Raw genomic sequence first — 16113 nt, forward strand, 5'->3', positions numbered from 1 at the left:
TTCTTGTTTGATGGTATATTTTGAATATTTCATTGGGTGTAACAGGTTTAGAGGATTAGGTACATAGGTGGATATATTAACATGGATTGTATGTTAATGTAGAATTTGTTCACAGGAATATAACTGTGCCATAAATATCTGTAATTGTTAGGCACACTTTTGAAGTACTGGCCAAGATTTTCAAAACTGGGTACCTAAAGTTAGACTCTAAAATCCTTATTTTGGTGCATTTAAAAGTGCCCTAATTTTCAAAAGTAAGGAGCACCCAAATCAGACAACTTATTTAGAAGCATAAATAAGGAGCCAACTTAAGGCATGCAGGATATAATTTTCAAAAGTGCCTAAGTCCCATTTTAAAAAGTGACTTAGGTACTTAGAAGCCCAAATCTAATTGAAAATCTATGAAACGTAGACTCTTAAATCACTCAGGCCCTTCTGAAAATGTTACCTCTAATTTTGAAAATTTTGGCCACTGTGTATATAAAAGTATACAGAAATAGATGTGGAGGAGAAAGGGAGAGTACATTAAGTAAATATACTTAAAAATAAAAGTTGTCAAAAATATAGAATTATAGGCAAAGCTGACAGTGGTGCCTATAGTTAAAGTTGCCCAACACTTTTCATTACAAACCCCTGTTTTCAGTTGCTCATGATTTTGCCAAACTCAAACCATTCAGGCTGAAATTTCCCATGCTTGTTTCTGTTTTAGGATGAATTTTTATTTTTTGGTAAAGTTTCAGCACAAATCAGTCAGCTGTTTCTGATATTGCATTTAGGAGAAAAGAAATGGTTTTGAAATTGTTAAAAAAATCCAATTATTGCTTTTAAAGCTCGATGCTTTTCAAGGTGATAATTACGGTGTCCGGTAGGTGCCAAGCTCCCCACTGCAGCGTAGACGTACCCTGGGGGCTGGGCAGCTGGACATTGTGGCTCAGGCTGGAGCTCAGAATCTCAAGCCTAGGGGGCCAGGTGGGCTTGAAAGTCCAAGCCACAAGTTCCACACTGCTATTTTTAGTGCACTAGCTTGAGCCCTGCTAGTGCAAGCCTGTCTACCCGGGTTGGGAGGCTGGCTCTCAGCTGCTGTGTAGATATACCCCTAGCCTCCCATGCTCAGGGGCAGCCTGCCAGATGGGATACCTGAAATTCAGGTCCCACAGAGTATGTCTACACGGTGACAAAATACCTGCCACACAGCAATGGCTGGCCCTGGTCAGCTGACCCAGGCTCATGGGGCTTGGACTCTGGGGCTATAAAATTGCAGTGTAGACCTTCAGGTTTGGGCTGGAGTCTGGGTTCTGAGACCTCATGAGCAGAGAGGGGCCAAAACATCCACACTGCAACTTTATAGCCCTGCAGTGCAAGCCTGTGTCAGATGACCTGGGCTCTGAGACTTATTCCCCTAGGGTCCTTGGCTCTGGGGCAGCCCACCAGGCAGTCTGCCTTGAAATACACAGGAGGGGGCTCAAGGCTGGGGCAGGGGGCTGGAGTGCAGGCTTCGGGCGGCACTTACCTCCGGCGGCTCCCGGAAGCAGCGACATCTCCCTCTGGCTCCTAGGCACAGGGATGGCCAGGTGGCTCCTCATCCACAGGACCCTGCAGCTCCCATTGGTCATAATTCCAGGCCAATGGGAGCTGCGGAGCCGCCACTCGGGGTGGGGGCAGCACGCAGAGCCCCCATGGCTGCCCCTGCACCTAGGAGCCAGAGGGAGATGCCGGCCACTTCCGGGAGCCAGGCAGGCATCCTGCCTGCTCTACTGTGGGCAGCCAATTGGACTTTTAATGGCCTGGTCAACGATACTGAGCAGAGTCACCAGGGTTCCTTTTTGATTGGGTGTTCTGGTCGAAAACCGGATGCCTGGCAACTCTAACCAGTGATAGAACAAGAGACCTTCTGTTATTTCTCATTTTGGGGCCAAGAGGGCATCTTCTTTTCCTAGGAACCCTCTGCACTACTGAGGTGGGGCTGGAATCTAAAAGGATGAGGGAATTGCTCTTCTTCATTACCCATACCTCTGCACAGGGCTGGGGAGCAACAGGAGCCTGCAGAGAAAGAGGTGGGAGGGAGCCCACTTCATTCCTTGTATGTAGTAATGTAATTATGATGTAATATGTAAAAGGTGCTTTTGAAACGTGTAGACTATAAGATTCTGTTATAATGTCATATAAAGGCTATTTGTTTAAGTTAGCCAAGCCTCAGCTGCTAAAACCCTGCATTAAGAGTCAAGGTAACAGCTGCTGAGTCATGGTGGCAGTTGGGTCTAGTTAGCTCTAACCAGGGAATGTTTAACCACCAAGAGAATGGGAATGTCTCTGTGGGGAGAGGGAATTAGAGAGCTAGGACAGAAGTCCTAGTGGGAACCCGTAGGGACAGACAGACTTAGGACAGAACCTTAGGCTGAGGTCTCTGTTGGGTTATTTTTGAGTTACCTATAAAGTCAAAGGAAAAATTTGGGTTTGAAAACTAGCTCAAGCTCTGCACTGTTAAAAAAATTAATTGTGATCAATCACACGATTAATTGCACTCTTAAACAATAATAGGATAGTTTTGGATATTTTATACATTTTCAAATATATTGATTTCACTTACAACACAAAATACGAAGTGTACAGTGCTCACTTTATATTTATTTTTATTACAAATATTTGCACTGTAAAAAACAAAAGAAATAGTATTTTTCAATTCACCTTATATAAATACAGTGGTACAATCTCTTTATCATGAAAACTGAACTTACAAATGTAGAATTATGTACAAAAAATAACTGCATTCAAAAATAAAACAATGTAAAAGTTTAGAGCCTACAAGTCCACTCAGTCCTACTTCTCATTCAGACAATCGCTCAGACAAACAACTTGGTTTACATTTACAGGAGATAATGGTGCCTGCTTCTTGTTTACAATATCACCTGAAAGTGAGAACTGGCATTCGCATGGTACTGTTGTAGCCGGCATTGCAAGATATTTATGTGCCAGATGCACTAAAGATTCATATGTCCCTTCATGGTTCAACCACCATTTGAGAGGACATGCGTCCTTGCTGATAACGGATTCTGCTTGATAACTCTCTAAAGCAATGTGGACCGACACATGTTCATTTTCATCATCTGAGTCAGTCAGATGCCACCAGCAGAAGGTTGATTTTCTTTTTTGATGGTTCGGGTTCTGTAGTTTCTGCATCTGAGTGTTGCTCTTAAGAGTTTTGAAAGCATGCTCCACACCTCGTCCCTCTCAGATGTTGGAAGGTACTTCAGATTCTTAAACTTTGGGTCGAGTGCTGTAGCTATCTTTAGAAATCTCACATTGGTACCTTCTTTGTGTTTTGTCAGATCTGCAGCAAAAGTGTTCTTAAAACGAACAACAGGGGCTGAGTCATTATCTGAAACTGCTATAACATGAAATATATGGCAGAATGCGGGTAAACAGAGTAGTACACATAAAATTTTCCCCCAAGGAGTTTAGTCACAAATTTAATTAATTCATTTTTTTAACAAGTATCATCAGCACGGAAGCATGTCCTCTGGAGTGGTGGCCGAAGCATGAAGGGGCATACGAATGTTTAGCATATCTGGCACATAAAGCCCTTGCAATGCCAGCTACAAAAGTGAGAATGTCTGTTTTCACTTCCTGGTGGCACTGTGAACAAGAAGTGGGCACCATTATCTCCCATAAATATAAACAAACTTGTTTGTCTTAGTGATTGGCTGAACAAGAAGTAGGACTGAGTGGACTTGTAGGAGCTAAAGTTTTACATTATTTTGTTTTTTAGTGCAGTTGTGTAACAAAAAATAATCTATATTTGTAAGTTGCACTTTCACGATAAAGAGATTGCCCAACATTACTTGTATAAGGTGAACTGAAAAATACTATTTCTTTTGTTTGCCATTTTTACAGTGCAAATATTTGTAATAAAAAATAATATAAAGTGAGCATTTTCTGCTTTGTATACTGTGTTGTAATTGAAATCAATATATTTGAAAATGTAGGAAAACATCCAAAAATATTTAATACATTTCAGTTGGTATTCTATTGTTTAACAGTGAGATTAAAACTGCGATTAATTGTGATTAATTTTTTTAATCACGATTACTTTTTTGTAGTTAATCGCGTGAGTTAACTGCTTTTAATCAACAGCCCTAATAAAGATTAATAGATTTTTATAGAATCTAAGACGAGAAAGAACCATAATGGTCATCTACTCTGACCTACTGCATAACACAGGCCAGCATAATATTTCACCTAGTAATTCCTGCATCAAGTTCATAGTTTGAAAAGACACCAAAAGTGGTGAGAAACCCTTGCCTACATTTAGTACACATGGTTATTTGGGACCCAAATGTGCCTATCTGGTTTCTTCATATGCATAGTATCTTTGCTGTTTAAAAAGCAAAAAGACACAACAGGTGTGCAACCTGGAGCCTGTTTATGACCCACCTTTTAGTATTGCCTTGATTTCTGATGTAGGCGCTGTCATATTGAACGTGCAACATTTGAGTACATCTGCAGCTGCTAGTAGCAAATACCTCCGATGGCCGGAGATGGGACACTTGATGGGGAAGGCTCTGAGTTACTTCAGAGAATTCTTTCCCAGGTGTCTGGGAGTCTTGCCCACATGCTCAGGGTCTAATTGATCACCATATTTGGGGTCAGGAAGGAATTTCCCCCCAGGCCAGACTAGCAGAGACCTTGGGGATTTTTCACCTTCCGCTGCAGCATGAGCATGGGTCACTTGCTGGTTTGAACTAGAATAAATGGTGTATTCTCTGTAACTTGAAGTCTTAAAATCATGGTCTGAAGACTTCATCACCTCTGCTGAGTAACTGGGTCTAGTACAGGGTGGGTGGGTGAGGTTCTGTGGCCCGCAATGTTCGGGAGATCAGACTAGATGATCACAATGGTCCCATCTGGCCTCAAGGTCTATGAGTAAGATAATAAAGCAAACGTCTTCACAGGCATTATGGATGGCTCTCATTGTTTCCAGCCTGCCATGTAGTAATGTAGCACATGTGTACCTACTAGCAAGCAGAGAGAGAGTCCTTTAAGTTTCATGAGGCGATTGCAACATTATGGTGTTTTCATATATTGGGCATCCTAAGAAAAATTTGGGCATAGCATGGTTACTCGCTATCTCTTGCTCAGAGAGAAACCTTTATTTTGATTGGTAATTATGTCCACATATTGTACATGCAGTGATAGCACAGCACTAATGGTGAAGACTAGGGTATGGGTATAGGAATGTTACAAAGGCCAACTTACATGTGGAGGATGAAATCCTGGCCCCGTTGAAATCAATGGTAAAACTCCCATTGACTGAATGAGGCCACGATTTCACCCAGTGTTTAAGCTGCTCATCTTGGAATGCGCCTCGGATATCTCCGCTGTTCATATTTAACAAGATAAATCAATGTACAGGTCTGACAGGTTGAAGGTCCCCCCTTGCCAACTCAGCAATGCAAACAGTGGTTACTTCAGATCAATAGACTACTTCAAGGGAAGTAAAATGGAATGTCAGCTCAAGACAAAGTACAGAGCAACTATATACAAAAATCACACAGTGAACAACTTGTCCTGAATCAGCTGCAGGTGGAGTCACCATTCACGTGTGCTTTGTGACCCTAACATCAGAGGCAAATGGAGCATCACTTGCAGCTAGCTCCCATAGCATTCTCATAATTCACAGCCTCATGCGGAGTCGTATACTAATGGGAATCATCAGGGTGCAGCTGTTTCCTTAGAAATATCAGAGATATGCACAAGAGACAACTGAGGAAAATCAGCAGTGACTGTAGTATTTGAATGTGTGTGCCTCAATTCCGCATGTGGGTGCTAGGATGGCCAATTTTGGTTGGACATATTCTTGGAGGCTTCATCACATGACATAATCTTTAATTAGAGATTAATGTTTAATTCCTGGGGACTCCAGGACAATCCTGGAGGATTGGCAACCCGAGGGGTGCAACCTTACAAGGATGAGAATGGTAATGCTCAGAGCTATGTAAATTGCCTTGCACTCGAGTAAATTGCGCCAGCTGTTTAACTCGGATTTACATAGCATACTTCTGTATTTCAGGGACGAGGGAGGGGGCTGTAGATCATCCATTGCAATCACCAGAGCTACTCTATTACTGGTGTAAGTGAGATCAGAAACTGGCTGCTTTATTCCTGCAATTCTTGACTCTTGTGTATGTTCAAAATTGTAACCTTCCTGTTGCTGTAAAGTATGTTTTTGTACTTAATATTAATATTCAACTAAAAACGCTGAAAGGAGCCAGACCACAAAGCTGAACTGTACCTTTGGTCTGCCAAAATGCATAGTGAAACAACATGTTTGTGCAAAGGCTGCAGTGACTGATAAATCTGCTTCATTTAAAAGCAGTCATAAGTACTGCATGTGGCATTTTAGGATGGGCTTCCTGATGAAAGCTTTTGAAACTGTGATTGATACTAATAACCAAATGTGTGTATTAAATATCCTGGGCCTGATTCTCAAGCACTTTGCCCCTTGTGTAGTCACCTGCCCCTGTGCAAAGTGGGTGTACCGCACCGCAATCATTGTGAAGGCAAGGAGAGAATTCTGATGGGGTAGCACTTTGCGCACATAAATGACTGCAGAAAGTGCAAGGCCTTGGAGTTTTAGACCCTTCTTAAAAACCGATGACAAATTATGACACTTAATCTGCAATGATTTCTCAAAACAGCTTCCAGGACAACTATAGCAGATTTACTGGAATCTGGGTAACTGAATAGCCTTTGGCCTATAAGGCCATATTACAAGCTTTTCGGCAGCTCTGGTGTATGGCTTTCATCTGTGCTTGTCAGAGGAAAAGGATCAATTGTTCTCTGTATTGCTTGTTATCAAAAGGGAGAAATGGAAACGCTTGATTAACAAAGGTTCGTGATTATTGTACACTAGGTGTTCCTGCTGCATGTATTTGTCCAATGGATCATTTTAAAGTTAATTTCTTTCACACATCATAAAACCCAAATGTAGGACAGGAGGGAAGCTTATCCAGAAATCAGACTTAGAGAGGGTTCAGCTTCACCTATACTACCTGTAAGGAAGCCTGTCCAAGCAGGTCCTCCTATATATTTGCTGGAGGAGAGGAGTTTTGTGTTCTGCTGGCTTTTTAATTTTATTTCTGTTTTGCAATGTATTGCAGGGGCACTCCCTTTTTATTTTGTATGCAAATCTAAATAGATAAAAACAAAGAAACATTGAAAGAATATAGGATATGCCACATTCCACATATTTTTACCATAGCCAGTCTTAACAAAAACATCACACTTCAATTTTCTGTACATAACTATTTCGTATGAGCAGTATTTACTCATTGGCCCATGATTAGTCTTGATTTTAAAGCAGCAGCAAAATAACTATACAGGGGCTGTCAAATTGTACACTGTGCCTTTGTTTTTTCCCTCTATCAGCTGCTTCTGAAAGCAAACTTAAATTCCATCTGTCTTTTAGTAAGCACTTATTTGAATGAATCAGAAGAGACAATAAAGGTGAAATGTAATGGCATTTGGCTACAATCACCACCCTGCACTTTAAGCAGGGGGAAGGGCGGGGGGAGTTGTCTGGCTGGCCGGGAGAAGAGGGCAATGCTTTCTGGCTTGGAGGAGGAGGGAGGACGTAAAACTGCTGGAAAAGCAGTCAGTGTGGTGTATGACTCACCATCTAGGAATGAGGGGTTTAAAAAGGTCAGCCTGGGAACAGGCTGGGCAGCGCCCACCCTGCCTCCCTATTTAGGTCACAAATATGCCGGGTGATTAGTTATATCTGCTGTGGGCATTATGTTAGCCACCCCACTAAGGGGGGCTGGGAAGGAATTTTTCCCTTACCACCATATTGGCCAGGTGCAGTGGTGGTGGTGGGCGGGGGGGGGGGGGGGGGGGTTAGCCTTCCTCGCAGCAGGTTCAGGTGGGCTCTGTTGATGACTGGCAGTAGGCCATATGTTGCAACTCTTTATTTAAGTGTATAGCGGATGTTCAGTGCAGGTACTACATAAATTAAGGCACACACACACACCAAAAAACGGATAAATGGCTTGGAAAAGGAATTAAGGAGAGGTGGTTGGTAATTGAGCAAGCCGGGGGCAGTTGGAGACTCCTCTGATTGGTACAGTGGGGAGCCAACCCCCCATCATTATAGTCCACCCTAACCCCTCCTATGAAGGGGCGTGGTCGGGCGTGGTTCCAGCAAAGGAACTGCTGGAGGGACCTGGATGAAAAGGTGGGGAGCTGGTGGAAGCCCCCCGCCCCCAGAATTGCCTGGAATTGGAGGTGCCCGGCAGTGGATCTGCTGGAGGGACATGAATGGAAAGGGGGGTGGAGGGGCTGAAAAAAGGTGAGACTAAAAATATTAAAGGATTACTAAATAGGAACACCGGCCCTTATCATTTGAACGTTACTAAAGAACAAGAAAGAAATTAAGTGGGTTAAATATTATATGTTATTGATTGGATTCCATAGTGCAAATTCACATAATGGAGATGGAAGATGAGTTCCACAATAATGTCATACAATATTATTAAAACACTTCCCCCCATACAGGAAGGGGAATTCCAGAGAGTTTTTTTTTTTCTTTCTACACAGCCCTTGCCACCACAAGTCAATTTTACAAGGTGCAGGATGCTGGCCAAGAAAACTAAAAAAAATAAATTGTAGGGGGAAAGGATGCTTTAAAAGAAGTGTATTCATTAAATATGGCAAGCAAAATGAATGTGGTGAAAAGTTTGCTATTTTACTACATGCTGAAGATATTAGTCAGTATTTAAACAGGACAGGGCTGTAATGTCATCACTGCACTAGAAAAAAGGTGCTGACAGCCTACATAAGCAAACGTTTATCTCCACCATCAGATCTTAAGCCAATGTGTTCTTAGGGAACTGCTATAAGAATTCTTTTGGAATTCCATAAAGACGTTGTGCTATATGCTTTGAAACATAACTCTTAAGATCTAGAAGGAATACATCTAAAATAATCCACTCAAACTATATATTTCCTACCAAATCAAATGCCACTGTAGCACATCAGCTGTCAGAATCAAGTATTTGAAATGGGGATTCTATACCAAATTCCTGATGTCTATCAGTTAGCTTTGGATTTATATGTCTTTGACCACTTTAAACTTCCACATACTAATAATACAGTAGCTGCATGATGTGTTTAATATGGAGAATAAGATAGTTCATGGAAGCAAACCCTATGTAATAATGATTTAGGGAAAAGCTCCCAATGACTTTAATGGTGCAGGATCAGGGCCTTCCTACAGCTATTCTGTTTGGCTGCAGGCATCTGTCCATGCAGAACAAATTGCAAGATTAAGTCTTAAAAAGTATAACTAATTGCTCCACTATCATTGTATTTGTTCATCATATGTCCCAGTGCAGATGAGGTAATGTGAAAGTGATGTATTTAAAATGTGATCAGCAGTAACAATACAGATTAGTTTTTAAAATTAAACAACACGTTTCAAATACCACTGGGATAGATTCTGATAGCCACATTCTTTACTCACCTTGCATACTTACCTCCCTCCAGCTATCATCCTACTGCTTTCAATGGGATTGTTTATAATAATTTGGCCCACCATAATACACAAATTGGTGGTGATTGATGTGTATGTGAGAAGTGCTTATTATCAGGTACTAATTAGTGTTTCTTGTAATCTCTCCTGTCCGAAATAGAGTGGAAAGTTCATTCTTGGTGTTCTGTTATATGTATCCATCTCTTTTTACATTCTCCAGCTTAATCTGCATCTTGCTTTACTTAAACAAATCAATGTCTTATGTTCTATTTTTAGAAAAATAGTTTGCATAGATTGGGCAAAATGTGGAAGAAAATATTGGTAACTGCGGAGTATTCAGTGTTTTTTCCATTATCAGTGTTTTAGTAAATGTACTGAAAATAGGAGCTGGTCAAAATATGAAAGGGGAATAATCATTGCAGATATAGCCCTTTTTTGTACATTTGCAAACCAGACCAACATTCTGTAAATGTAATTGTTAATCAAAAGTATTGACAAACCCTATATAATCTACAGCTAATCAGAAACCATTTGATTTCACTGTATTAATCTTCATTGCTTATTTTTGTTTTTTGCCACAGGTGTAGTTCGTCAGGTGAAGCCCATTGTTGGACCTTTCCATGCCATTCTGAAACTGGAGATGAACTATGTGGTGAACGGGATTGTCTCTCATCGTAACATTGTCAACGTGCACATCTTTGTGTCTGAATATTGGTTTTAGTAGAGCTTTAAAATCTGAAACAAGCAAGCCACTGCAGACTAAATCCTTACCACAAACTATTATGTTATATGCCGGTTTGTAAAACCCAATAGTGTTTTGTTTTTGTTTTGTTTTTTAACATTTGGATTATAGTTTAATTAAGACAAGTACCAAGCTATGTTGACTAGATGTAGGATGGAGCAAAATAAATGAACCTGATTTGTGTTTATAAATAAGTATGGTAGAAAAGTGCTCATCTGCTTAGTGAATTTAAATTTTTCTCTAAATATTCAGGCAAATCTTAACTATTGCTCCTTTACCTGATTGCCAGCGCTATAAAGGACATGGGAGAAAGGACTAGCCATAGACCATTGTGATGAATATATGGTACCATTGGAGGAAAGTCCAAAAAGTAATGAGTCATTTTGCCTCAAACGTTTGGGTGCCCAATTTGAAATATCTGAAAAGGCCTGATTTTCAAAAATGCCAAAATATCCACCCTCTGAAAAGCAGGCCCCTTTATATTAATTCAAGATGGGCACCCAAAATAAATTGCCACTTTTGAAAATCTTTGCCTAAAGATTTAAAAAAGCTGTTTGGCCACAATTACAAGAGGAATTGTAAAAGGAAGTAAAGATAGCAAGAGGAACAAGTCTTTGCACCTATCAGATAAAACACTCATGTTTTGTACCTCTTATTTGACTATAAAACGAAGCATGTTGGATCCAACTTAACTAAAACCTCTAATTGGAATTAATATATTACAAGAATTACAGCATATTGCCTACACTCCAAACCAAAATATACTCACCAATACATTGGAATTCTAGATAAACACCTCCAGAAAGTAAAGCACAGTACAATATATATTTTTTAAACTTTGTAAAGAAACTAGTATGTTAAGCTATAGACTTTTCTGAGCACCAGACCAAAGCATATGCAATAATATAATGAAACTTTCTTAAATAAATTAATGTTGAATGTATGTTCTGGGCATCCAAGTAATGAAAATAATGTATCTTTTTATTACAAAAGTGAAAATAAACAGCTCCATGTTTGTTTTGGTCTGTAATTGAGAATCCTGAAGAAAAAAGTTTTAGTGGGAAAATACCCATGTATCTTCTTTTTCCTGCTTATCTGAGAAACACACAAACACACACACACAACCCTGCCAGTGCACCCACCCATTATTAGACAGAAACACTTGCCTTTTAACTAGCATATAGTTTATCCAAACCCCATTGAAGTCGATACGAGTCCAGTCTACCTCAGGCACAAACTGGGAATTTATAACGAAAACATTCTCACATATAAGTTTTGACTAAAGAATATTTGATTGGTTGTATTAAATTACACCTTAATTACTGAACACTGGATTACTGTACATAATTTGGCTTTCAGGATGCCATCATGAAACAGTGATAATCTAAAACATGTCCAGTGTTCTCAAAGGCTACTTGGGCATGCCTCACTGTCTCCTTAAATACTTCCCATATTTAGATAGAAAGATGTTAGTGTAGCAAGTGGATTCAGAGCAGGTGCCTTTCACTATTCAAAAAACTGAAGGAGATTTTTGGAATCCTTGTTTTCAGGGATTATTAGCCATTTTAAATTGTTCTTTTAACAAAAAACAAAAACAAAAACAAAACAAAAAAACCCACTTTATTATATTGAATTAATAGTGTCTGAGAAAATGGAGATGACAAAGATCCATTAACTCATCCAATTCTCCTCCTTGCCAATGCAGGAAAAATAAATAGCATCAGTATCAAAAATCAGGAAAACTGGTTCCATCGATTTTCTAGATTGTAGTTTGTGATTGCTCATTTCCTCTCTAGTTAGTTGCATCAGAAAGACCTTTGGTACAGTAAAATATAAATTTTAGGCTCAAAGTAATGAACAAACTCATCTACAACCTTCTCCTTTACTCTTATCTCTCCTATCCAGCCCACTTTTTTGATAAAATATTGAAAATGAGGATGGCAAAACACATTACTACTATTTCCTGGAAAACTATTTTCTTACAGTGTATCCAAATAATCTGAAAATTGTAACCAGCTTTTTGAATAGCCTGGAAGTCATATGATAGTACTTATCCAGTAGTGATTTTATGTTTCACATCTAATGAAGATAGTGATTGCTCAGTGCCATAGTCACCATGACATTCCTTAATTTATAGTATGCCAGCAGAGTAAATCAGAAAATTTACTGATGATAGAAAAGGATAGCTATTAATCTAATCCAAGCCTGTGACATTCAAATTTACAACCATTGCAAATTGCATAAAGTCAGATAAAATAATTTGTAGTATTTATCTGTGAATGACAATAATCAGAGCTAGCCCAGTGGGAAAATATATTCATGAATTTGTCCACAAAATCCACTGCAATTTGGTTCAAAATGTTCTTGAAACCTTTGGTTCATTTTTCTTCTCAGACATTTCTGATTGCATGGATGTCAGCACAGGCACTTTTATTCATGTGCAAATGGGGAAGTTTTTCTGACAAGAGTATGCACTACCATTATTATTCTGTTTATTCTGTTTTTTTAAAAATTGTCATCCACTCAGGGAACAGAATCAATAGCACATGATTTAGGAGATAAGTCACATAGTAAATAATGAATAGTCATAATGCTCAAGAGCAAGTAACACATAGACCCAGGCTCTCTAAAGGGGCACAGTTGTATTCAGCAAAAGGCTTGTAGAGATAAGTTTTAAGTGGGTAAAGGCTTGACTCCCTAATTATAGGGATGGCAAATGCTAGCCTGGTCCCCAGTATGAGAGAGATCTTTCAGTTGTTCTGCCTGTCACAGACTGTCCACTGCCCCTTGAGGCAGTGCTGGCAGACATTAATCACTGGGACGTAGGTAGAGCCTAGTTATTCTCACTGTGCTGTAGGAGCTGCTACCAGGGTATTCCTCTGCATCGGGAATCAGCTCAGGGCCATTTAAGCTCTGATTAGGGGCTGTCTGCATCACTGGAGAAATGCAGAGTGGCTGGAGAACACCAAGAATCAGGCCCAAGGTCTGTACTTTGAACAAAGTGTTTGGTGGATGATAATGAATGAAAAACAACTAGGGAAAATCTTCATCAGTTTGTAGATAACTTGCCTTTTTTAAAAAAAATTCTCCCATTAAAAAAAACAAACAAACCCCCAAAACTTCCTGAGGGGATTTATAATTTATTAGCAGACAGAGATGGGGAAATTGCATAGCGTGTGTAATCTTAGTAGAGCTATTAAAGAGCTACAGAGCCAAAGAAAATATCTCAAAGAAACACAAACTAATTTCCTAATAGTGTTCACAACAGTACATTCCATATATGATAGTTGGATATGTCTATGCCATGATGACAAAAGTTATTTCATGATTTGCAGAGAAATACTCTGTGGTATTCCACAGTTTTAAAATGACAGTTTTAATAACTAATTGTATATGGTAACTCTTGGAAACAATAGTTAATTTGCTGTAATGCTTTAACATGGTAAGTCATCACCATATGTACATTACTGTGAATGTCTGTAAAATTAATGTGTTCCTGCCTTCACCACAAAAATCACACTGAGCCTGAATTTGGCCCATGAAATACATTAGCATCCCTTTCTCCTACCCAGTTCATGACTATTTTAGTCACTAAACACATGTAATGAATCAGTACTATGAACCTGACCGTTATGGAATCTTTCTCTTAGGTTTGCATTTCATGAAATACAGGGAACTCACAGGCATATCACGAGGCTGGCTTTTTCAATGGAACATCCCACCCGGGGGTCATAGAGCCACGCCTTCCACTGCCTAGCGAGACAGGCTGCACGTCACAGAATGATACATTGCCTCGTACATTTTATATAAGCAACTTCTATTCATTTGGGTTCTCACATACATGACAGTATGAAACAATTGCAATAGAGACTATTTCCAGATAATTTATATTAACCATTTGTAATGATTTATAGTTGGTTTAGCTATTAAATGTAGATTATTACTCATATTTCATGTCATGAAAAAACATGAATATTAATGATTGTAGACAATTCATTGGTATCTAAATCTAAAGAATAGCACAAACCCACATGTCTATGACTGGTGGATTTAGCATTTGATTCCTTAAATTAGTAGACATATATAATACACACATAAGAAGATGCCCAAGGGACAGTGCATCTGAAAAGGCTCATTTGGGCCATTATTCCAATAAGTGCCTAGAATATATTGGGCTTGTAAATAAATGTGGTCTTGCTTCAGGTGTTTCTGTACTAATGTGTGTGTCTACAGTTCACTGTGGGTGCAAAAGATGCATGTGCAAATTTGGTTTATGCAAAAATGGGGGTGCAAATTGGACTGACAAAAAGGAAGCCTGGGCTCTTGAAAACACTGGCCTCACTGTGAAGACTTGAACACTTCCCTCTTGACATTTCAGGAGCTTGGATTTAGTTTTTCTACAGATGGCTTTGATTGTGGCTCTGATCCCTGACTTTTCTCTATTTCATAGTGTAGTTAAAGTATCTATGTTATATAGAAAATCAGATCCATATTTTATGTCTTTGTCTCCAATAACTTAATTATTATTTCTCTTCCCTGTAAAAAAAAATGTGGGCAAAACCTTGTCTTTCCAAGTCTCAGGCATGCAGCGGGGAGAGTGGAGCCAGCAATATAGTGGGTTCAGCAGCTCTCTTTTCCAACAAAGGGCATGATGACTCAGAGTAGCTTGCTGGGAGTGTGCTTTGGGGTGCCTGTTTACAGCTGCCTAAAAAAAGGATCAGCATGCACACCCTTTAGTATGTGCTTCTGGCTACATAATAGACACAGAGGGAGCTGGGCCTGAGTATAACCCCAGTTTATCAGAGCCTGCTCCCCTTCAAGCTGTGATGTCTTGGCTGGGGCACTTGCTAACTACTGAGCATTAGAACACTTTAGGGAGAATGAGCACTGAGTTCTCATTCAGAGTCATAACATCCATTCCTAGATCTATCACGAACACACTATGTGATCCTGAGGAAAAATATTTAATTTTCTTTACCTTATCCATAAAATGGGGATAATACTTAATAACTAGAGCTGGTCAAAAATGTTCTGATAGAATGCTGGTTTGTCTAAATTGATACATTCCATTTGAATTTTCATGTAATATTGTTTAAAAAATAGAAAAGCTGCATTTTAATAAGGATGAAACATTCTGTGTGGACCTTAGCAAAACAGAATGTGTTTGCTTTTTCACTTTGGAATGACTTTTTGAAATTTATTTAATTTTATATTCTATTATAAATTATAATAAAACATTAAAAGTGAAAATTGAATAAAAGGTTCCGTTTTATTGAAAGAAAATGCTTTGGATTGACACAAAATAAATAAATAAATAAATAAAAAGTCATGGAAGATTTCAAAATTTAACACTGCATTCTGATTTAGAACAAAACACAAATTTTGAAATGGACATTCTGATTCCTGCATAGCTCTATTAATTACCTACCTCACCACTACCACCGATCCAATTTTTTCAAACACAAAGCTGTTTTGGTTGAAAACTGGTCTTTTCTTCAGGACTTGTCTACACGATGCTTTAGTCCACACCAGAGCAGTGAAAAATTTAGTCTGCACTAGCATGCTGAGCACTAACTTGCCCACACAGACTCTGCTGGCATGCACCAAAAGTTCCTTAGTGTGTATTAATGTAGTCCCGTTTCAGACAGTACTACATTAACATGTACTAGGGAACTTTTGGTGAGCACCAGCAGGGGCCATATGAGCCAGTTAGTGCATGACACACTAGCGTGGACTAAATTTGCACTCATCTGGTGTGGACTAAAGCACCATGTAGACAAGCCCTAAAACAAAGTTTTTCACACAAAAAATGTCAACATTGTTGAAATATTTTGGTGTTCATGTA

General features: G+C 39.3%; 1 protein-coding gene across 1 annotated transcript in view; it reads left to right on the plus strand.

Annotated features, from left to right (window-relative positions):
• Positions 1-11283, plus strand: part of FBLN1 (fibulin 1) — a 105690-nt gene extending 94407 nt beyond the window's left edge. The window contains exon 17 of the mRNA XM_005299933.5: positions 10108-11283. Within this exon, the coding sequence (XP_005299990.1) occupies positions 10108-10247 (140 nt within the window). The 3' untranslated portion in view covers positions 10248-11283. The remainder of the gene's footprint in view (positions 1-10107) is intronic.
• The last annotated feature ends 4830 nt before the right edge of the window (positions 11284-16113 follow it).

Source organism: Chrysemys picta, chromosome 1 (genome assembly GCF_011386835.1).
Source record: "Chrysemys picta bellii isolate R12L10 chromosome 1, ASM1138683v2, whole genome shotgun sequence".
Taxonomy (NCBI): Eukaryota; Metazoa; Chordata; order Testudines; family Emydidae; genus Chrysemys; species Chrysemys picta.